Genomic DNA, 24,382 nt, shown 5'->3' with positions numbered 1-24,382 from the left:
CACCTCTCATACTGCCATCTTTAAGCCCCTCCTCTACCTACAAAATTTAATTCCCAAGTCACCTGCAACCTTGGCCCTTCCTGATTTCTGTATTAAGTTAGAAGAAACTGAAAAGGTATTTCTCAGGCACTCCCATGACCTGGGCACAGGGAGACTGGTCTCATTGGTGCTGATGTGAAAAGAACAATCAGCAAGGTGGGGTTAAAGAACTGGTTGCACCTCATGTTCCAGGGGCTGCCCCTGTGGGTCACTTTGAAGTCAACAGGAAATAGGTTCTTCCCCAAGGACCCAAAGGAATATCCTTCATTCAAAACAGCTGTCTTAAAATTACTATCTTTGTGCCACTTCCCTTGAGTTTAGGTGACTAACTGTCCTACTTTGCCTGGGGCTCAAGGGTTTACCAGAATACAGGATTTTTCAGGGCTACAACCAGGACAGCCCTAGGCAGATTACTCTCTATTGCTGTTGATCATGGCCTTATTTACAAATCCATAGTTCATTTAGTTCCCAAGTTATCAGTTTACAGTGACTTTGGGCATTAGAATTTCTGACTCATCAGAGAGAGACAAAAAAACCTGTCTGCAGCCAGAATCATCACCCTATACTCAATTGTGCTAATTCCTGTGACCAAACTTGCAAAAGATCCCCACAACTTTCCAACAAAGCCCAAACTTCTTAGCTTGGCTTCCATGGTCCCCTCAAACCCTCAGCCTTAGCACCCACAGTTTCCCCACTGTCTAACTTCTAGAAGCTGACAATGCCCCATGCCTTCTCACCTCCCATCCATCAACTCAAATCAATTCTCAGTAATTACATCCAGAGGATAAACCAGATGGAGATGAAGGCCAGGTGCAGAGAGCGGTGTAAATGTGTTTTTGAACACCTATTGCTGAGTGCCAAAGGTGCTTTTTAAAAATCTATTGCATAGTATCTCTTCCAATAAAGTAACTAATCAAGAACTCACCATTTTAGATTTTATTAAAATATTTTATTTGGTTTCTTTAAGTCCATGAGCTAACATTTTAATATAAAGCTATTCTATCATTTCTGAAAAACACTAAGAATGCATTGCCACAGTCTACCTCAACTCAATATAATTCCTATTAAAATTTTAGGGTTTTCATTTCACTTTGACTTTCATTCTGGGATATTCACTACAACTCCCTTTGCTCATCACTAACAATGCAGAGAAAAGCAGACTGGCATATCCTCAACAACTGTCTTACAGAGAAAGACAAAAACCATATGATCTCATTTATATGCAGAATCTTAAAAAAAAAGAAAGAAAAAAAGCTCAAAATACAGAAAAAAGATTGGTGGTCATCAGAGTCAGAGGTGGGGGTGGGCAAAAGGTATGAACCTCCAGTTACAAAATAAATCAGTCATGAAGATATAATGTACAGCACAGCAACTAGAGTTAGTAATATTGTTCTGCATCTTTGAAAGATCACTGAGAGTAAATCTTAAAAGTCCTTATCACAAGGAAAAAAAGTCTGTAACTATGTATGGCGATAGATGTTAACTAGTCTTATTATGGTGATTATTTTGTAATATGTATAAATGTCAAACCATTATGTTGTATACCTAAAACTAAAATAATTTTGTATGTCATTATACCTCAATTAAAAAACAAAACAAAACAACCAAATAAAACAACTGTCTTAAAAATATTATCTGCAGTGCCATTTCCCTGGAGTTAAGGTAACAAAAAACTGTCCTAGTTTGCCTGGGCCTAAGGGTTTCCCCAGAATACAGGACTTTCAGGGTTAAAATAAGGACAGTTGCAGGCAAAATGGATGGTTGTCGCCTTACTAGAGTGTGCAGTTTGGAAAATTAAAGTTCCTTTCCTGCTGATTTCTGACCTGCAGACCAGACATATGCAACCATGATTTTTTTTACTGCTTGTAACAATAGCATAAACAAACAACAAACCATGTTTAGAAAAAGAGAAAAAATATATACCCACAGATTAATAATGTTTGTCTTGGGGTGGCAGGACTGTGGGTGATTTTTTCTTTTCTTTTTTTTTTTCTGTAATTTCCAAACTTTCTGTAGTGAGTTCTTTAATACTAGTGAAATAAAAAGCTTGAGTTTTTTAAATTTATGACAGATAAAAATGGATAAACAGTACCAATGTCAAGCTGTCTGCCTGTCCCATTTTCAACAAACATCTTGAGATAAGCTCTCCAGAGGCAAGAAAAAAGACTCAACTCTTACTTTCAGAAAGATTTTTAAAAGAATAATAATTTTTCACATAAAGGTGTCCCCAGATGAATACTCCTAGGGAAGCAAACTGATGAAATGAACTGGCTTTACTCCTGCCAGAACACAACACACTCTTCAAGCAAAGAGGTGGAGGTTTGCTGCTGACCTTTCTCAGAGAAAGGGCTGATCCAGAAGAGGGCTAGGCGATCTGGAATGCTGGAAGGTGGCAAATGAAATTCCCTGATGGAAATCAGCATCCCCTTTGTTACTGTAACTGGGCGAGGGTTTTCCAAACTTACTTGAATCTAAAGATGATGGTGATTCATTCCTTAAAACGATCCGTTCATCTGGCTCTTTGACAACCTAAGTGACAATATGCATTATTCTTGAGTTGTAGTTTTGCTTTTGTTTGCTTAGAGCTAGGGATGGGGTAGAACAAGGAAGAGACCTGGGAGCAAGATGATGCCTACCCCAGGGAACTCTTACAGTAAAATAGAGTGGGACTAGACAATACCAGAGACAAAATACTCAGGAATCAATGTCAAGGAAAGATATCCAAAATTTTGCACATTTGGCATGTATTAACAAACCAAAAGAAATTCAGGCTCTAAGCTTTGATTTGTGAGGAGTGGGGATTATTTGGTTTCATAAACTATAATTTTTAATAAAATATTTAAGTGCTATGGCATAAGAAGCACAGTATAGTCCATGTTCTTGCATGTATCTATTCTCATGTTGCAACATAGAAGTGTTAGAAGACATAGAAGTCTGCACCTTCACTTTGACAAACTAATCAAACTTCAGGCATGAGTGTTTTACCACCTCTATGCATAAAAGTATTCAACTAGTGGAAAAGCAATGAAAGTCCTCCTGATAAAGTAGATACTGGGGCAATACATACCCTCATCCGTGACTGATCCTACGAATGAAAAGAGCTTATATGAGGGGAACAAACCAACTAATACAAGGCAAAGCAAAGTGTACAGTAGAGCCTGGGCACCTCTTAAACTCTAGTGAAACTGTAGCAATTTCCTAAGTAGCACTAGCTAGAAATATACTTCCCAGCACTCATTGGAGAATGTACAATTATCAACATTAGATAGCTGAAAATAAATCATTCTACAAATGCTACTTCTAAAATTACCTTTATGTTAGTTGCAAGGCTGTCAAGAGAAGAAGCTAAAAGAAAGAGGAACAGGTGTTTCAATGACTCATTATTACCAGTTACCCCTAAAACTGATGTTACATTTATTCCACAGCAGTATAAAAATATTACACATGAATGAACTATTAAACATAAATGCTCCCATGTAAATCACACTTGTAAATCACAGTCACTTTGAGTCTCCTTTGAGTCACAGCAATTTTATCTATATAGTTTTTCTGTCCTCTTGAGGTTATGAATGAAGTTATATATTACTAGCAGCACATATGAATGTGAGAAGGGTAAAAGAGAGTCTAAGGTAAAACAATGGGTTCAGTAACCCACTAGCAGTCTGATGGAAAACTCATATTTGCCCAGGTGCCCAGAGACTAAAAGAAAAGAAAGGCTCTAGTGTAAAACTGGTATATTCTGCCTCTTCTACCATTTCCTTCCTATTTGTCTTACATGGGATTCTATTTATGCAGGAACTCAAATATATTTATTGGAGGGAGACACAAACTGAGAAAATACATAAGAGCTAAGAAAAACATAATTGCAGGAAAAGCATAAATCCTTATGATTACCCTAATGCACTAAATAAGTAAATCTAATGCCAGAGAATGGGAAGAATGATTAGGAAGTGAGTACTAAATACACAAAGACAAAACTAGGAGTAAACTGGATTTTTCCAGGTTGAGAAAATAATGCTTTTGAAATGAGTATTTGCAAGACTATGCTAAGGCCACATTGGCTTCCCCCAGTTTGACTGGGGCTTAAGCAATGACAAGAAGCTTTTCCTGGACTGCTGACTCCCCTAAGCCACTGGCAATGAAAAGGCAGTTACAAAAAGGGATTTTCAAAGCCTGGTAATTGTCCTACCCTCTGGGCATGCACATAGCATGTGTCCATCTTATCTCAGAAGCTCTTCTCTCCCACTCCCAACTGATCAGGGACCTGGCACTGCTAAGGCACTCTTCAGCTATAGCCACAAACCTGCCCTTTTGGTAGGAAACCCCTTGCTACTGGTTTTGAGGACTCTCTTTTACAGGGCCCTTGCCCTTGTTCCTTTGCTTCTCAAAGTGCAGTCTGTGGACCAGCCGCATCAGTATCACCTGGAAGCTTGTTAGAAAAGAAGGGCCCCAGGCCACACCCCAGCCCTACTGAATCAGAATCTGCAGTTTAACAAGATCCCCGGGTGATTCAAATGCACTACTTTATTCTACCTTAGGCCTGGATGAATGAGCTGACAGGTGGCCTAAGCAAAGGTCTGGCTTGGAAGCTACAGGGATTCCAACGATCTGAGCCCAGAGGTCTGAACGTCTTCCCTAAATGTAGGTATGCCAAAAACTTGGTGTGTGACCTGTACACACTGTGTAACCTCTCTGGAACCTTAGTTCTCCACCTGCCAGGATTAAGAAAAGACAGAGGCCAAGACCAATGTCATGTGTGAGTCCCACTATAAATGAGCTAGCATTAAGCACAACCTGAACTTCCCGGGAAAGGAGATTTGCTGTTTCTTGACTTTACAGTAACAGGGAAGGCAGTGATGCTTTTATAGGCTACATGGTGATTTCCAATCCAGAAGACTTAAATTAAATGTCAGAGGCGAAAAAGCACTTTCAGCTTCAAACCCTGTACTGTGTCCTTGGTTGTCTGCTAACAGTCACCATGATCCAAGAACATTGGCCTAATTACCACAAGAGACTATACAGCCCCTTGAAGTAAAAAACTTTAAGCCTATAATAGGGAGCCATGTCATCAGGGATAACATAGGTCCAATCTCCCCAGGAGTCAAGAGAATGGGCCACCACCACCCCTTTCTAGCCTAAGAATTTTTATTAAGTTCAGGAATAGCTGAACTTCACTACCACAGCCCTCAGTATTAACATAGTTTGGGTATTTCAATCATAAGGTAAAGGCCTCTAAGGGATGCCTTACCCCAGTGACTTTCAACATGTGATCCAGGGGCCTCCATACAACTTTTAGATCTACAAGGTCAAAACTGTTCTAATAATGAAGTAGGGCAGTGTAGGAATCATGGGACAAGCACCATGATTAACTTTTCCTGCCTATGATGATAAATGCCAAGATATAAATACAGTAAGAACAAGAGGGACTCTATCTTAAGGCTGAGATTCCATTTTAGAAACCAGGGAGTTAGGAAATAAGATTCTTAACATATTATTTGGTAATCAGCCAACAACCTATCTTAAGGCAGCGCAAGCAGTCCTAACTACTATGTTCCCAGTGCTTGAGGGAAACCACTATCTTGGAGAGGAACCGGATCAATAAAGTCCTTGTGTTAATTTTATATTACAGAATTATCTAGAGAACTGACTGTGGATGGTGACATAATGTCTCTCAGCAGAGAGAGACACCATGAGACCACAAGTCAAGCCTACACTCAACAACCAACCCCTATCCCCCACCTTGCCACCACTTGCCCTTCTTCAAAGCTTCAAAAGACAGTATCCTGAGCCCTTAAGTGCACCTCCTCTCTGAGGTTGCCCACACTCCCCTTTCTTTGAGTGTGTACTTTTTAAATAAAGCCTTCTCGCTGCTCAACTTACGCTGTTTTGTCTCTGCACTGTTACAGCAGTGTCTTTGTCACTTTGCTATTTCTTCGCATTTTTGAGACTTACATACAAGTCTTCATTCTGTCTCTGTTCTACTTTAGGTAAGTAGGGAGGGGCTACTGAGAGCCCTGATTTGGGCTTACAAGTTCCTGCTGCCTGGTTGACACAGACAGGACTGCAGCTTTATGATCATGCTCTGTAGTAGCCTGCCCAAAAATCTCCTTTTTTTGCCCTTGGGAAGTTCACAGAACATAATCTCACTCCATCCACTGCTCTGCTGCTCCCCAAATCCTGGGGTGGTAGGGGCTTAGTCCCCACACCGTGCAGATCCAAGCAGACACTGGATGCCAGGTGACCCTGGCTTTAGGAGTTGGCAAGGGATCTGCCCTATGCTGAGCTTCCCTTTCCTTTCTCTCATCTTCCTTGCTCTCTGCTGCCTGCAAGGCAGCTACCAATCCCTGCTACTTACACTTTAATGAATTCTTTCCTTCCTTACATTCTTTGGACCTGCTCAAGAATTCTTTCTTGTTTAGAGTCAAAATCCCTCGCCTGTCCAGGTTGAGGTTTCTCCTAGTGCTTTACCTAGTGCACAGGGAAAAAACCCCCAGATGCAGCTGCCCAGCAACAATAATACTAAGACATGAGTCTCTCTCTCTCACTCTCTCACAATTGTACAGTGGAGTTTTCCAAAGCTACATGATGCATCATGATGTCACCACTCATGGCTAATGGAATGTGCACTTATGTATTCTTGAATTTTATAAATTTGTTTTAACTTCTAATACACTAAATATTAATATATATCACCCCATAAACAAAAGCTCTTTGGGATCCTCAATAATATTTGAGAATGCAAAAGGGTCCTGAGACCCAAATATTTGTGATCCCCTACCTTAACCTAACTGCTTCAGATGGAGTTGGCTCCCCTCCTCACTGACATGGAATCTTGTAAAGGTAAATGTATCTTCTCATCTCTACCAATCCCTGGCTCTTTCTCATCCACAGAACTGGAAAATCTTATCTGTTAGCTATTAATAGTGACTTTGGAAGGAGTTCACACCAGGAAAAGCTGCTCCCAGCTTCTCACAACCAGCCAGGGAAGTGTCTCCAGAGCACAGTTGGTGACCACACTGCTCAGTGTATTCTCTGTCAATAGCCAGGGAAATGCTGAAACAGACAGCTTCTCGGCTGCCTCTGCTCCGCGGGGACCCTTTCCCTGGAAACTCCACAGCTGGAATGCACTTAAGAATTAGGCCCCAAGTTGCCAAAGAAACTTGTGATTCCTCAGAATGAAAGAAGATTTAGAAGATGGATTGGTTCCCATAAAGAAATGTTCAGGAGTAACAAGAAACTTCAATACCTCTTCTCATTGGAAATGGAAAATTTGAAAACTTAGATTTTCTCCTAGATTTCTGGGAATGAAGCTCTGAAATAGCTTCACCAAAAGGCTTTGTGCTGTCCACCTGAAAATAAAGGAAAGAAATAAGACTTGAATCCACCATAGCTTGTATTACTCTCTTCTCATTACCTCTAATGCCTTTGCCCCCTCCATCAGAGGTCATGCATGTGAGAAAAACAAAGACTGGGAACAAATTATAATTTGTTCCAGGTATAATAAGTGTTATCCCAACAAGGAAGTTGTCCCCATCTCCACTGAGGCTACAACACAGAGATATGGGCTAAACATTAGCATAAAGTTAGACACAAATTATATTCTAACCACTGGTTAAGGACTGAGCCCAGGAAAGGGCAAGTGAAGTTTATTTTGCCATCTTTTGAAACCAGACAGTTTCATGTTCCTAAACAGTCTGAGCAGAGCTGGCTCAGGTTGTGTCCTTCCTGAAGACAAGGGATGATCACAGGTGACATGTCAGCTTCTACATCTCCTTCCTGTCTAACATCTGTATCTTTGAAAGAAAGAAGAGTGGTGACTGCATTATTTTACTTATGGTGGCCATATTTTCCTAAATTGAACATGATTTGCAGTATGTCAAAATACTTGAAATAGGGACTCTTCAAGAGTATGTATGACATAGAGTTACTGGATTTTTTAAATCTTATTTCTGGTTTTGTTTTTTATTTTAATTTTCCAAAGGCAGGTTATAATGTTACTCTTAATTCTACTTGAAGAAATATATTGATTAGAATCTACAGGTTTTACATTAGGTCCTCTAAATTTTAATGCTTCTACTTAAAGAAGCATCAGATATAACCAGGAAATCCAACCAAATAAAAGAGTTAATATGTATAAAGCACTTAGAAAAGAGCTTGGACATACTAAGGCTGTAACAGAATTTGTTAAATAAAATAAATGTCAAGCAAGTTTAATTCCCTAAGAAAATCTACCAATATGTTAAGGGTTTTTTTAATTCCCTAAGAAAATCTACCAATATGTTAAGGGTTTTTAGCTCATAATGGCATAGACTTAAGTTGTATTTTACAAAAATTTATTTCAAATGGCAAAACCAGACTGTCCAATAACACAATTCAACAGTATTTTTATGAAACCATAATTAAGGATTGGCTGGTAGATTTTTGCCAGGCATTTTACTCAGATAATCATGAAGGAAATAGCTATTCTATAGTCTCCAGCCAAGCAACATTTCTGTTCTACCTACAGACCAACTCTGTATATAGTTGTCCCAACAGCACTTGACTTTGGGGCTTGTCACACTTCATATCTTATGTCTAATAAGTAAACATCACCATTAGTGACTTAAGTAATATTACCAACTTGACAATTATACAATAGTTAACTATTGAAGTTATAAGAACAACTGAAGAATAAGTCATTGACTGGAATGTGGAATGATGTTCATGAAGACTGAATATAGGAAATGCTTTTAATGTAATATTGACTGTATATAGAGAAACTAATCTGCATATACAGTATAATTATAACTGGAAAAATTAAGCTTTATGAACATAAGAAGTGAAAGAAAATGCATTAAATTATTTTTTTATTACAGTGGTGAGCCTATGGGTAATTTTTAAAAACTTTTCTGTATTTTCCATTATTTTTATAGTAATCAAAAGATTTTAAGAAGACTAAGAGAACTAGTGTGGTTAAACTTGGCCACTACTTTCTGAGGACTAATTCTAAGGTAACTTAATTAAGGCCCTTGAGGGTGGCACATCATTGCTTCTTCCTGAGACACATTTTTCCTGCTCTTTAAAGTATGGGCAATGAGCAACAACATCACTAAAAAAATTCAGGCAGTTTTCTATAAAACTGACGAAACTTTAGTTCTAGGTTGGTGCAAAGTATATGCCAGCCTTTATTATGCATCTTCTACCTGTCAGTTCACTGATTCTACAGGATAATGGTGGGATGTCATATGTAGACATCACACTCTATTAATAATTTTCAAATATTAAAAATAGGGACAGCTGACATTTACTGAGCAAGTCCTCTGTGTGAGATATCTTTATAGGATTTTCCTGACAGTGACTCTAGGTTGTGAACATGATGCAATCATAGTTATTATTAAATTTAAATTCTCTATTTAATATTACCCATTTGTTTTGTTGGTCCAATCTTACTATATTCCACTCATTCACATCCTCACTATTCCAAAGGACTCTGAGAAATAATCTTAGGCTCACATGTCTAACTACAAACGGAGGTTTGCTTTCTCCAGAGATTTTGAAATTATTTCCAAGGTTCATCCCAGCTGGCTGGTCCTGGAAGAAACGCCTGGTGGAATATGGAGAGCATGCCTGGGATTGCATGCCTTGGGGTAGTCTGTTGAGTTTACTCTCCTTTAGCTTCAACTTTACATTACTTAGAGGGAATTTTGGTCCATATGATGTTGATAAAGGCCTTTGTGACTTATATCTTTCTTCCTGAAACCAAAAAGAAACAATATATTTTAAATTGAAAAAAAATAAAATTTGATCAGAATATAACTATTTAATTGAACTTTGAGGTAGAAGATTGAATATTTCAGATTTACTCAACATGAACTTTGGGAAGAGCATTTCTCTACCTAATTTTTCTTCAGTTCAGCTTATCACCACTAGTTATTTATAACTTGCTAATTGTATATATTTCAACCAATAACAATAACATTTATTTGTATTAGGAGAAAGTTAGAAAGTATAAGACCTCCCCACCCAGTTATCCATACATGACTGATAGAGATAGAAACAGAAAGCAAGAGAGAGAGAGAGAATTGGCATATACCTGGGTCCAGCAATTTCACTTCAAGGAATTTATTATGAGGAAATAATATGGCTGTGTGTATAGCCACAAAAATTCTTATATAAGTTCAAAATGAGAAACCAACTATATTGGTGAGTAAGCAATTTCCTCTCAGCTCCAAACCCACCTTCTATACTCAGCTTTTGATACTAGGGCTGACACTCTGCAAACCCCTGCTGCTTTTCCAGCTGTTCTGTTGGGTTCTACCACTAGGAGGCGCTAGAGGAGACAACAAGCCTGGAGGAGGAAGCCTGGACCTCCCACTTCCAATTTCGCACTCTGGTCCTGTCAGCATCACCCCAGCAACCATTCCTCACCTTGAGAGAAGCAGATGGTTCCAGTTTACAGTTTTTTCACCCCCATAATTTCAGAATTAGCCTCACTGTACCTCCCTCAGAACTACCAGCACCAGCTGGCGAGAGTCACCAGCTCAGATTAGAGTCTACCCCCATGGGGTACTTGGTCCAAGCTCCTGAGGCACCAGTGATGAGCAGGGTACCTCCTTAGAGGTCTGACCCAGCTCATCAGAGTCTCACCTCTAAATTCCTGAGGAACACCCAGGAAAACAGCCCCTCCCCCATGGTCCAGGTTCCCTTTCTATGGGGTCTCTTCCTCAAGCCTCTATGTTCCTGATATCCCCACCTCTTCACTTTGTTCCCCATGTCCTAGGGCTAGAAGCTGCTTCCTGCAGTTACTATCTCCATCACTTCAGTGTTGTCCTTTTACCTTTCACTCTTCCAACCCCTGTTTAGCCTTTTTTTTTTTAACATTAAATCTTTCAGTGAAAATAACAGGTGTGCTATGTCTTCCTGACTGGACTCTAATGATATATCAGTTACATGCCCAACAGCAGGAAAACGACTGGCCAAACAAATGATGGTATTTCCATGCAATGGAATACTATGAAGCCAGAAAAAACTGCCTGGCATAAGAATACTTAAGGACATGAAAACATGTTCACAATACATTAAGTGAAAAAAAAGGAAGGGTACAAACTAATATGCAGTCTAGTATGATGATCCCATCTTTTAAAATCAAAGTAGTACATGTTCGTGCATGTATGTGTCTGTGTACAAAAGAATATACTAAGAAAAATTATCATGCTCATCTCTAGAGTTACAGTGAAAGTAATTTTACTTTCAATTTTGTCTTTCTTGCTTATCTACATATATTGCAAACCCCTTCTGCTATAAGAAAAACAAAGAAGTTATTATTTTAAAAAGTTAACACTTAAAGATAGACCTATATTAGGAGTATAAAATGAGATTAAAGTGGTGGAGTGGAAAAGAAAGAGACTGAAAAATCACCATGGGCGCATAACAAGCAGACTAGAGAAAATAGCGGGTAAATAAGAAAATACTAAAAAGCAGCTAATGCCTTCCTTAAAATTGATTTGCTAAAGCAATCCTGAGAAGGAAGAATAAAGCAGGGGGAATTACGCTCCCTGACTTCAAGCTCTATTACAAAGCCACAGTAATCAAGACAATTTGGTATTGGCACAAGAACAGACCCATAAATCAATGGAAAATAATAGATAGTCCAGATATAAACCCAACTATATATGGTCAATTAATATATGATAAAGGAGCCATGGACATACAATGGGGAAATGACAGCTTCTTCAACTGGTGTTGACAAAACTGGACAGCTACACACAAGAGAATGAAACTAGATTATTGTCTAACCCCAAACACAAAAGTAAACTCAAAATGGATCAAAGATCTGAATGTAAGTCATGAAACTGTAAAACTCTTAGACAAAACATAGGCAAAAATCTCTTGGACATAAACATGAGCAACTTCTTCATGAACATATCTCCCCAGACAAGGGAAACAAAAGCAAAAATGAACAAGTGGGACTATATCAAACTAAAAAGCTTCTGTACAGCAAAAGACACCATCAGTAGAATAAAAAGGCATCCTACAGCCTTTAGGGATAGCTGTATGGGAGAATATATTCATAAATGACATATCTGATAAGGGGCTGACATCTAAATTATATAAAGAGCTCATGCACCTCAACAAACAAAAAGCAAATAATCCAATTAAAAAATGGGCAGAGGAGCTGAACAGACACTTCTCCAAAGAAGAAATTCAGATGGCCAACAGGCACATGAAAAGATGCTCCACATCGCTAATCATCAGAGAAATGCAAATTAAAACCACTATGCGATATCACCTCACACCAGTTAGGATGGCCAACATCCAGAAGACAGACAACATTAAATCTTGGCAAGGATGTAGAAAAAGGGGAACCCTCCTACATTGCTGGTGGGAATGTAAATTAGTACAACCATTGTGGAAGGCAGTATGGAGGTTCCTCAAAAAACTCAAAATAGAAATACCATTTGACCCAGAAATTCCACCCCTAGGATTTTACCCTAAGAATGCAGGAGCCCAGTTTGAAAAAGACATATGCACCCCTATGTTTACTGCAGCACTATTTACAATAGTCAAGAAATGGAAGCAACCTAAGTGTCCATCAGTAGATGAATGGATAAAGAAATGTATATGTGTACATATACACAATGGAATATTATTCAGCCATAAGAAGAAAACAAATCCTACCATTTGCAACAACATGGATGGAGCTATAGGGTATTATGCTCAGTGAAATAAGCCAGGCAGAAGGTGTAGAGAGACAAATGCCAAATGATTTCCCTCATTTGTGGAGTATAATAATGAAGCAAAACTGAAGGAACAAAATGGCAGCAGACTCAGAGACTCCAAGAATGAACGAGTGGTTATCAAAGGGGATGGGTGTGGAAGGGTGGGTTGGGAGGGAGGGAGAAGGGGACTAAGGGGCTTTATGTTTAGTACACATAGTGTGGGGGATCACACGGAGAACAGTGTATCACAGAGAAGGGACATAGTGGATCTCTGGCAACTTGCTACACTGATGGACAGTGACTGCACTGGAGTATGGGTGGGGAATTGATAATATGGGTAAGTAGTAACCACATTGTTTTTTCCTGTGAAACCCTCATAAAAGTGTATATCAATCATACCTTAATAAAAAATTTAAAAAAAAAAAAAAAGAAAGAAGCCAGGCAGAAAAAGACAAGTACCAAATGATTTCACTCATCTGTGGAGTATAAGAACAAAGAAAAAACTTAAGGAACAAAACAGCTGCAGACTCACAGAACCCAAGAATGGACTAACAGTTACCAAAGGGAAAGGGACTGGGGAGGGTGGGTGGGAAGGGAGGGAGAAGGGAGAAAAAGGGGCATTAAGATTAGCACACATAATGTAGGGGTTGGGAGGCACAGGGAAGGCAGTATAGCACAGAGAAAACAAGTAATGATTCTATAGCATCTTACTATGCTGATGGACAGAGACTGTAATGGGGTATGTGGGGGGGACTTGATAATAGGGGGAGTCTAGTGACCATAATGTCATTCAAGTAATTGTACATTAATGATATCAAAATAAAAACAAATTTAAAAAATTAATTGATTTGCTGTCCCATCTGAGTTATGATGCCCAGAGGACAGATGGATTTGCAGATTACTGACCCTTCTCGTGCAGTACCCTTTAACCCACATCTCACATTTTCAAGATATTTTTCAGGACACCAGAGGAGATGTGGGATAACAAGCAAAGTATTTCAAGAAGCTTTATAAATTACACTCATTATTCATAGTTTTAGAAAGGATTTTAAATGGTTACAAAATTATGTACAATCAGGTAAAAAAACATAGAAAGAAATCAGTGTGGAGGGGAAATCAGGTGGAAACAAGGGTGAAATACAGGTACTGCTTATGGATACCCCAAGGCACTTCATGATTACCAAAGAAGGCCCACAAATACAACACTAAGCTTCAGCTTCAGCAAAAGAAAGATGGAAACACTTATTCTTAAGATCAAGAATAAAAAGTCAGGAAGAAGCTAGCCTACTTATGTCAAACTTGTGATTTTAACTTTTGTATCACACTCTTCTCCACCAACTATACCATAATAAAGGTGTGCCAAACACACTCTAATGTGATAGGCTGAATTAAACAGTTTGAATACAGAAATTCAAAGTTAGCAATGAGTCTCCAGGTTTTTATTTGTCCAGTTGCATCTAAACTTGGTAATATGCATCTGAGCTGTAATTTTTTAAGTTTCAGGGAAAAATCCTGGCATTTCTATCACTGACTTCTTGGTTATACTTACTAGAAATCTGCTTCTATGCAGAAACACACGCTCTCTGATGGCTGTCCTTGTAGAAAACTCTATTTTGGGAGCAATGCCCTAAAAATAAAACAGCATAAAAGCAGAAAATAAAATGATTGAAAACCAACTCTTTGCCCTTCCCATCCTCACTTGAAATCATGCAAGAATCTAATTGCTCTTTTTGAGTAGTCAGCATAATCCACACACATTATGTAAAATAATATAAAACAAATACATATACAATGGAATGTTATTCAGCCTTCGAAGGAAATTCTGCTATTTGTGACAACATAGAAGCTGGAGGACATTTTACTAAGTTAAAAAAGTCAGAGGAAGACAAATACTCATGTCTCACTTATATATGGAATCTAAAATAAGTCAAGCTCATCAATGCAGAGAGTAGAATGCTGGTTGGCAGGTGCTGGAAGATGGAGGAAATAAGATGTTGTTCAAAGGGTACAAAGTTTCAGTTAATGCAGGAGTAGTAAATTCTGGAGATCTAATGTACAGCAATGTGACTATAGTTAACAATACTGTATTGAATATTTGAAATTTTCTAAGAGTGTAAATTGTAAGCGTTCTTACCACAAAAAAAGAAAATGGTAACTAGTAACAATGTAAAGTGATAGATACGTTCATTAGCTAGAGTTGCAATTATTTCACAATGTACATGTTTACAAAGCATCAAGTTGTACACCTTTAATGTACACAAATTTTAGTTGTCAATTTTACATCAATAAAACTGAAAAAATAAAATATATTCATAAGAAGAATAACTAAACACTTATGTAATACATATTAAGTGCCAGGCCCTGACCTAAATGCTTCACCTATATTAACTCATCCAATCCTCACAACAACCCTATAGGGTAGATCCTAATTAGCACCTCTACTTTGTAGATGAGTAAACCAAGACACAGAAAGTTTAAGTAACTTGTCCAGCTAATAATGGCAGAGCTGGTAATTGAACCCAGGCATTCTGACTCCAGTGTCTCAAGCAATTAGATACTCTACTTAAAATATTGGACAAAATTGAATGAGATGGTCTAGGATAACAAATGGGTAGAAGGATGGATGGACGTTCTCCTTCCCTACCTATTTGCTCTGAAAAACTTGCTTTACATCTTATACTAATTATTTATGTTCATTACATCTCTCAAAACTCTTCATTTTTTCATTGATTGATACTTATGATTTGCTCAGTACTATACTAAGATACTTTGACATATATATTTTTGTATGTAGGTCTATATGTAATGTTACACACATAATACACATATACTCACACCCTATCCTGTTTAATTTTCATAATACTATAAGGAATATACAATTATCATCAACCCTTTTATAAATGATAAAACTAAGAAATGGACAAAAACTGGAAACAATCCAAACATACTTCATGGGTGAATAAACATCAGTATATCTAATTAATGGAATCTACCCAGTAAAAACAAGGAGCAAACTACTGATACACAAAACTACATGGATGAATCTCAAAGACATTGTTCAAGTGAAAGCAGCCAGTCTCAAAAGGTTATAGATCATATGATTCCATTTATGTGACATTCTCAAAAAGACAAAGCTGTAGTGATAGACAATTTTTAGTGTTTAGGGGTAAGGGGGAAGATGTGCCTATAACAGGATAATGTGATGGACATTTTAGGGGTGATGGAACTTTGCATATCCTGACCATGAAAGTGGTTTGAGAAATCTATACATGTGTTAAAATTCATAGAACTGTATATAAAAAGACAGTTAATTTTACTGTATGGTCATATAAAAAATACATTTATTTATCTTAAAAAACTGAAGTTTAAAGAGACATAAAACAGCCCTCCCAAGGTCACAGGGCTTGTAAATGACAAAACTGGCAAGGATCTGGTTCTGACTGAGTTACCCTGTTTCAAATTGACCCTGCAGCCCCTCCCAGCATGACCCTCTGCTCTCCTCCTCCCCAGAGAACACCACTTGGCCAGGTATTCCCTATCTTGGGGGTGCCCTCTCTTTCTTCTTTTCCTGTCTTTCAAAGCCTGGCCTCACCCTAATAGCAACTCCAGGCACACCCATACTGACTTCCTCCTCCAGTCTCTAACAGTTGATATTCATTTATATAACATACTCCAAGTACTTCCTTGAGCTGAAGCTCTAGAGAGAAAGGAAACCAAGAGTACTGCATTTTTACTGTATGTGCCAGGTTTTATTAGCAGCTTTCCCATGTGTGATCTCATTTAATCCTCACACAGCCTATGTAGCAGACAATTATATTCCATTTTACATATGAGGGAACTGGCTCAGAGAGGTTAAGTGGTCTGTCCAATGTCCCACAGCTAAAGATCAGTACAGCAGGATTTGAAACTGTCAGACAGCAAAACCGTCTTCTTTCCAATACCCCATGCCCCATGCTACCTCTTTTAGGCCAGAGTTGGGGAAGGAGGATCAACTAGTCAGGTTGTTCCCTGTGCATTCATTCAGTTCTATGCACATCCATTCCTGTGCATTCATCTTGTCTACAAAACAAGTCCTAAAGGCACGACTTACATCCTCAACAACTTTGTTTCTAGAATGCACAGTATGCCTATAAGAGTGCACGGCTTAGACTGGTAACTCAAAGATTTCTGGGCTTATAAACAAAAGAGCCCAATCACTGCACAGAGTCAGATAATCCAAAGGGCATCTGAAAAAGAATGTACAATGACATGACCAGCAGAGTCTCATCTCCAGTTATCAAGACTGCCCACACAAAGAAGAGGGTAGGGTGGAGTTGCCAGGTCCACAGAACTATTGGTAGAATCTTAAAACCTAAGTGTGTGCCAAGCCCCATGGCCCAGTTGCCTAAACCTGAACATATCATCTCTCAAGCCACAGACTCGTGCAGTCTTATAGGGAGGCAGTACTACCCCTGAATGATAGTATAGTAAATACAACACTTCACATTTATTGTGCACTTAACTATATACTACATATTATTCTAAACCCTGTATATATCTATACACACATATATACATATACATATACATATACATATATAACACCTCATTTAACCCTCACAATAACTCTGTAAGGGAAGTACTATTATCAATTCCATTTTACAGATGAGAAAACTAAGGCACACAGAGATTATGTAATTTATCTAAAGTCACAGAGTCACTGAGTGACAAAACTGGGACTGAACCCAGACAGTGGGTCTACACTTAACCACTACACATGCAACTGCCTAACAAGTCTTCAAATCCCTGATCTACTTTGCCTAGAGAGGAGGAGGATATGTCCTACCTGTGAGGAATCCACCCCCCCATCCCCCAGTAGCACATTCCTATTTGCCTTATCTAACTGCCACTTCTGGCAATGACTTTTGGACAATAAGGACCATGCACTTTCTTTTTCATTTTTAACTGATTTTAGAATAGCAGTCAAAATCAAACTTTACAGGCTCTATCTTGTCAAATCCCCTTAGTAATGGGAATATGTTGATGATGGTTAGGTCAGTAAGTGGATTTAATAGGAGGATTTTTCTAGAATCATTGCACACACACAAAAAAAATGAAGTTCTTAACTATAGACAATCTCAACTTAAAATTTTTCGACTTTATGATGGTGCAAAAGTGGTACACACTCAGTAAAAAACACACTTGAGTTTTTGGACCTTTTCCCAAGCTAGCAATATGTGGTACAGTACTCTCTCATGATGCTGGTCAGCCTCAGTGAGCTGTGGCTTCCAGTCAGCCAGCCACCCAATCACGAGGGTAAACTCCTGAAACTCAACCATTCTGTACCTATATGACTATTCTGTTTTTTTACCTTCAATACAGTATTCAATAAATTACATGTGCTATTCAACACTTTATTGATAGGCTTTGTATTAGTTGGTTTTGCCAAACTGTAAGCTAACGTAAGTTCTTAGCACATTTAAGTTTAAGGTAGGCTAGGCTTAGCTATCATGTTTGGTAAGTTAGACTAATAAACACATCGTTGACTTATGATATATTCAACTTTCAAAGAGTTTATTAGCACATAACCCCACTGTAATTTGAGGAAGACCTGTAATAGTTAATAATTAAAAATATATTCTTTCTGCTTACTTTACAAATTCAGTCTTCACCGAATAAGAAAACAGATTATATTCCAGGAAAAAAAAAATGTTTGACCTCGGCTGGAAAAAGGGCAAGGAAGAGCTATTAGGGTTGCCAAGTGAAATAAAACAAAATATGTAAATAAAAGAATAAGTCACATTTTAGTGAGGGAAATAAACCTAATTTTTAATGAATTAATAAATTAAGAGAAAAATTAATGAAATGAATGTTTTCCCTGACCTGTACATATAACTCATTCTCATGTCCTACAATATTAAAGAAAAGAAACTGGACACTGGGCTGCAACAAACATGAAAGAGTTAGCATCATGTGACTAAGGGCACAAACTTGGAAGTCTGACTGACCAGCAGCAGTGAAAGCCCCAGCTCCTTTACTCAACCTGTGAATCTGAGTACATTTCTCAAACTCCCTATGCCAGCTTCCCCATCCATAAAACAAGGAAAAGAATAGTAGCCACCTTGAAGGGTTAAGGAGGATTGAACAAAATAATCCATGTAATGAACTCAGCACAGTGCCTGGCATCTAGTGAGCACACAATGAATGAATTATTAAAATTTGTGCAACTGGTTTAATTTTGCCTTATAGAACATTTGAGAGAAATTGAGCCCCTCTTTCTTTTTATAAGGTGTTTAAAATGTAGTTTGATTAACTACACTATAAGAATTGATACTTTACCTCTAATACACAGGGATCTTTTCCTGAAATTTAAAGCCCTTTCTCTGATTACCTGCATTTATGAATAACTATAAATATAATTTCCTGTAAGTTTTTCTCCCTACTTATGCCTATAAAGTTAAACAGAGATGACATTTGGGAATATATAAGAAAGTGTGTTTCTCTTTGTCTGGATACTTAGCTGGATATCAACCTGTTGCTTGTAAATGGCTCTTATTTTCTAGAAAACACAGACAAACCAAAATTAATATAAAGAGTATCCCCCATCTTATTCCCACCAGTTTTTATTCCCTCTTAGCTTCTGAAAAGCAATATCCCAGTAACTCAAAATAATGAATGCAAGCATCTCTCAAGTACCATGTAAGGGAAACACAAAGAATGGTCCTCTGAAGGAAAAGAATGGTATGAGTGATCTTCACCAAACCCTCAAAGATTACAGAGGGCTTAAAGTTATGGTCATTAAGAATTCTGATTAGGGTAACTTTTGATAAGTGCTTGCTGTTTGCAGTATTAGAACCAGAAGTTCTGTCATCATAAATGTCATAGAAACAGGGTCCTGAATGCTATATATTCTATACAGTACTCTCAAAAAAATGGAAACAATAACATTTTATTCAATTATAATAATAGTGATTCATGGGGCAATAATTCACAAAGATGTGGCCCTTAAAACAGAGGTCATCCAAGGGGCATAAAATGCAAGAAGACTGTCAGTTGCTGCAAAGTTAGAAATCATCACAGATTACATCAAATTTGAATTGGGTTGAGATAATTCCCCAAAACAGTTATATTATCAACTAAATAAATGCTATGTCTTTTAAGCTCCTTCAATAATATCAGTCTGTAGAACTCTGTTTTCGCTCTATTAAATTGAATTCATTTATCTGCCTTGGCTGACTAGAGAAGTGTTCTGAGGAAATTAAGGTATGTGAAAAGTTAAAAGCACAAAATAAATGAGAAGTCGCATTATTACTATTATTGCTCTATTTTACTGTTATTATTACTACCAAAATAATATCTATGATTAAATAAACTGATATCAAATCTTTCCGTTCATCTGCATTAAGAAGAGGTGAAAAAAGCAACCTTTTTAGAACAGTGACAGTGTGAATATGAAAGTGACTTAGCCATACTCGGTAAGGCTCCCACCTCTCAGGTCAATATTGGGGAATTAGCATGATTTGGTATTTTGAGAGAGGTATCTGTACAGAGCAATGGGGGTACTAACCAAGATGAAGCGATCAGCCCAAAAGCAAGCCCTATCAGGAATAAAGTATTCATGTTCCAAGGATTTCTCCCAACAGAAGTCCAGCTGGGCATGGATCACTTACTGGAAAACCTGCAACTGTCTTCATGAGTACCTCCCTACACATCCCAGGGTACAAAGGTGTCAGCTTGGGCTCAGGGAAAAGAAAATCCCGTGTATTTTCTTCATAGGAGGCCAACTCTTCCCACGCTAGAAAGAAGGGAGAAAATGCATAAGCAGATTTACATTCTGAAAACTAAACATGTACATCCCCAAGTTTAACAAATAGAAGATTAGAAAGGTAACAGCAGAGATGGCACTCAAATATAAATAGACATTTTTACACACACCTGTTATTCAAAATGTGGATTACTTTTTTAAATTTATTTTTTATTAAGGTATCATTGATATACACTGCTATGAAGGTTTCACATGAAAAACAATGTGGTTGCTACATTCACCCATATTATCGAGTCCCCCCCATGCCCCATTGCAGTCACTGTTCATTAGTGTAGTAAGATGCCACAAAGCCTTCTCTGTGCTACACTGGTAGATGACTTCTTTTTATCTCATAGATAATTTTTGAAAGCCTTCCTCAATCATACAAGAGAAAAAAACACTATCTAAAGGGTTGCTCTGCAAAACAGAACAAAGAGGACAGTCTCTTTCCATCTATTCACCCATCCATCCATCTATCCAACCTTTCCTTCAACAAATGTTTTCTAAGGACATACCTTGGACCAGGTTCTAAGGACAGAACGGGACAGGGAGACAGTGCCTTCTTCACACAAAGGTTATAGTGCTCTGTGATGTAGGGCTGTCAGTGTCCCAGTGGCCCAGAGAACAGCCAGAGCTGTGGTTCTTAGCAGGGCAGCACATTTCCAGAATCTGTGAGAACACTTCATGGGCAGGAACCAAAGATGCCAGGGTGTCCTGCAGTGCTCAAGGCGCTCCCGCATGACTTTGTAATGTCCTACAGGCATCCTTTCAGGTGAGAGACCATTTTGTAATTATTGAGCCTGGAACCTAACTGTGTCACAAGAAAACTCAAAGCACATTGCATGACTTTAAAATACACTGAATTTTCAGGAATGCTGGTACCATGTAGATTAAAGGACAATTGTACCTTGCTTTGTCTGGCTCTTTACTGAGACCCTTTTGGCATATTTAAAATCATGTCACATCTAAATACTTCATTATGCTCAACATTTATGTATTGGTATATGTATTTTAATTTATATCACTTTCCCTTTATTTATCCTTTATATTATAGCTGAAATACCATACAGATTTTTGCAGTGACTCGTAGAAGTTAGTTATATTAGCTATGAATATTATTTCAGTATGCTAAAAGAGATACTACAGATGGCTCATTATCAAAAGATCTTGGGTCTAAAAGGATTTAGAGTCACTGAGCTGAAGGACAGAGAAGCTGCCACCTGAGCCCTCCTCGTCTGTATAGCAGGTACCACAGAAGGGGCTTGGGCTGAGTGGCCTCTGAACAGAGTACTGTGTAAAATGTAACTGTAGTCAAAATAAGGTAGCTTTACTGTTTGGTGACTGCTATTATATTTGTGAGAAGAATTCTGATGAGGGTATATTTTTGGTACATCAACTACAGAAAATAATTCATCTCATATCAAATAATATGATAGATTAGTTTCTTCCTGATTCTACTTAATATGAATGGTTTCTAATGGAATCAAACTGTAAAAGAATGTATTCTTATTTTCCACCATATCATTTCTTTTCACTCTTCCCCTCTCAGACATGCTCTAACCACACTGGACTGATGATGTATCTTTTCCCCTTCTGCTATGCACTTTCTCAGCTTACGCTATTTCTTCCAAATTTCCTTTGTTCTTTCACGTCTTGTTGAGATCCTATTCATCTTCCAAATTTTACCTTGAATATCTTACCATATCTCTAACATAACAGGTCAAAAATAGAACTCTTAATTTTTCTTCCACAAATAAGCTCTCCCCTTTCCCATCAGAGGAACCAGTACCAATTGCTTGAACCAAAAATCTAGGATTTATCCTGGATTCCATCTCACCCTTACATCATTCCATTAACAAGTCCTGTTGACTCTATCTCCAAAATAAATCTAAACTCTGCCCCCCTCTCTCCATTTTTACAGCTATAACCTGGTCCAAGCCCCCACCCCCTCTCTCCCAGACTACCATGACCTCCTAGCTGGTCTCCCTGCTTTCATTCTTCCCTCACACACATCTGTTGTCCCTACACTGTGATATTATAAATATGTCATATTGTGTCTTTTGCCTGCTTAAAACCTTCCAATGGCTTCCCATCATGTCAGAAGAAAATCTAAGCATCTTACCCTAGCCTTCAAGACTCTATATAGGCCTCTAATCACCTTTCCTCTTTCCCTATTACTGCTCTGCTGGCCCATTCCATAGCAGCCCTGCCACCCTTCTTGCTATCCTTCAAACACACCACTTCACCTCTACTTCAGAGGTTTGTCCTACTGTTCTTCTCCCTACAATGTTTCTTTCCATGGTCTTTGCATAGATGGCTCCCTCCTATCTTTCACTTCCAAGTGAAAGGCCTTGGTTTAAATGTCCCTTCTTCAGGAAGGTGGCAACCCAACCTAAAGAAGCCTGCCACTCCCTTTCACATCACCCTACTGTATTTTCAGCCAAATACATATCACTAACTGATATTTTTATTCAGGTATTTATTTATGGTCTGCTTCCCTGAATGCTCCATGAAAGCAGTGAGTCTGTCCACTACATTCATTATTATATTTCTGGCAGGGCTGTTCCTAAGAGATGTGAGTGGAGGACAGTTACCAATACAGGGCCCAGCTAAGACAATTTCACCTGAAAGGAGGCCATTCTGTCAGCATCTTGCATAGGCTCCATGAGATATCACTGGAGACAGACATTTTTAAATTGCATTTAATGATATTCAGAAAACAGTGGAAAGCGGTAAAGTGCAGCACCTGGACCCTGCCCCCGACCCTGTGGAACAGTGCCTGCTATACAGTGATACTTGATAAATGCTTCTTGAGAGGGTGAACATGATGACTAAAATGAGGTAACTTAATAAGTACCTGCTTACATTAGCCACTCAACAAACATTAGTTACCCCCTTTTAGTCTCAGTTTCCACAACCTTAAAAAAAGGGAGACAGACTAGATGTTCTCCAAAATCTTTTCCAACTCTTACCATGCATTCATTTATCAGTAATTTATTTTTATTCATACATTCAAGAGATATGCATTGAGATCCTACTGTGTACCAGGAGTTCTAGACACTGGAAGTACTCTAGTGAACCTAGTAGACAGAATACCTGCCCTCCTGGAGCTTACAGTCTACAAATATTAAACAATTATACAAACAAACATACAATTTATATTGATGATAAAGAAGAAGATGGGGAGGCAGGCAGGTGGGAAGGTTGGTAGAATTCTAAGATCAATCTTCTACCTCATTTACTACTCTCATCCTGGCCTTTTTCATCGATGTTGCTTTTACAATGGCATGACCTTTGTGCCCTTGTTGGCCAGATAGACTTCCTCCACTTAGACATCTCAGAAGTACATTATCCCCACTGAAAACGGTAAGTGATGTGACAATTTCCTCACTGTCACTAGCAACAAATACGACTTTGTACTGAAGCCTATAATACTGTGGTTAAGAACTTGGTTTCTAGGTTCAAAGCTGGGTTCAAATCCCTGCCCTACCACTTAACAACTATGTGACCTTGAGTAAATTACATAATCCCCTTAACTTCAGTTTCCTTTTCAGGAAAATGTAAAAGCCATAACAGTATCTTCCCTTTACGGCTATTGTGAGGACAGATGACAAATGCATGTAAAGAGCACAGTACCTGAAATAACCTGTCATTATCATGATTGCTCCATGACACCAGCTCAGCAGTGGCCCAGAACAACCTTGGTCTCTGTGAACATCATGTGTTTTCAATCATATGTTCCTACTGGGAAAAAACCGTGGATGCATGATATGATGCTCTACACATTGGGTTTTCCTTTTTCCTCTCATATTTCTGTTATTGGCTATATCTTGTCACTGCATCCAAAATGATACCTATTAAA

The 24,382-nt window shown here is 38.3% G+C and overlaps 1 protein-coding gene across 14 annotated transcripts in view; it reads right to left on the bottom strand.

Annotated features, from left to right (window-relative positions):
* The window catches only part of SPATA6L (spermatogenesis associated 6 like), an 81,421-nt gene that overhangs the window by 13,763 nt on the left and 43,276 nt on the right, over nucleotides 1–24,382 (bottom strand). For 5 of the 14 annotated variants that reach the window (XM_073228576.1, XM_017649810.3, XM_037019035.2 and 2 more), the window contains 7 exons: nucleotides 20,387–20,511; nucleotides 14,287–14,364; nucleotides 9,532–9,771; nucleotides 7,286–7,388; nucleotides 3,350–3,384; nucleotides 3,107–3,124; nucleotides 2,214–2,568 (listed from right to left, as the gene is read on the bottom strand). In XM_073228576.1, the coding sequence (XP_073084677.1) occupies nucleotides 2,377–2,568; nucleotides 3,107–3,124; nucleotides 3,350–3,384; nucleotides 7,286–7,388; nucleotides 9,532–9,771; nucleotides 14,287–14,364; nucleotides 20,387–20,511 (791 nt within the window). In that variant the 3' untranslated portion in view covers nucleotides 2,214–2,376. Of the gene's footprint in view, nucleotides 1–2,213; nucleotides 2,569–3,106; nucleotides 3,125–3,349; nucleotides 3,385–7,285; nucleotides 7,389–9,531; nucleotides 9,772–14,286; nucleotides 14,365–20,386; nucleotides 20,512–24,382 lie in introns of those variants that run through there. The other 9 variants (XM_073228577.1, XM_037019037.2, XM_037019039.2 and 6 more) reach the window with 6 other exon arrangements.

This window comes from Manis javanica, chromosome 2 (assembly GCF_040802235.1).
Source record: "Manis javanica isolate MJ-LG chromosome 2, MJ_LKY, whole genome shotgun sequence".
NCBI classification, from domain to species: Eukaryota; Metazoa; Chordata; class Mammalia; order Pholidota; family Manidae; genus Manis; species Manis javanica.
This window is presented reverse-complemented; position numbering and strand designations above follow the sequence as displayed.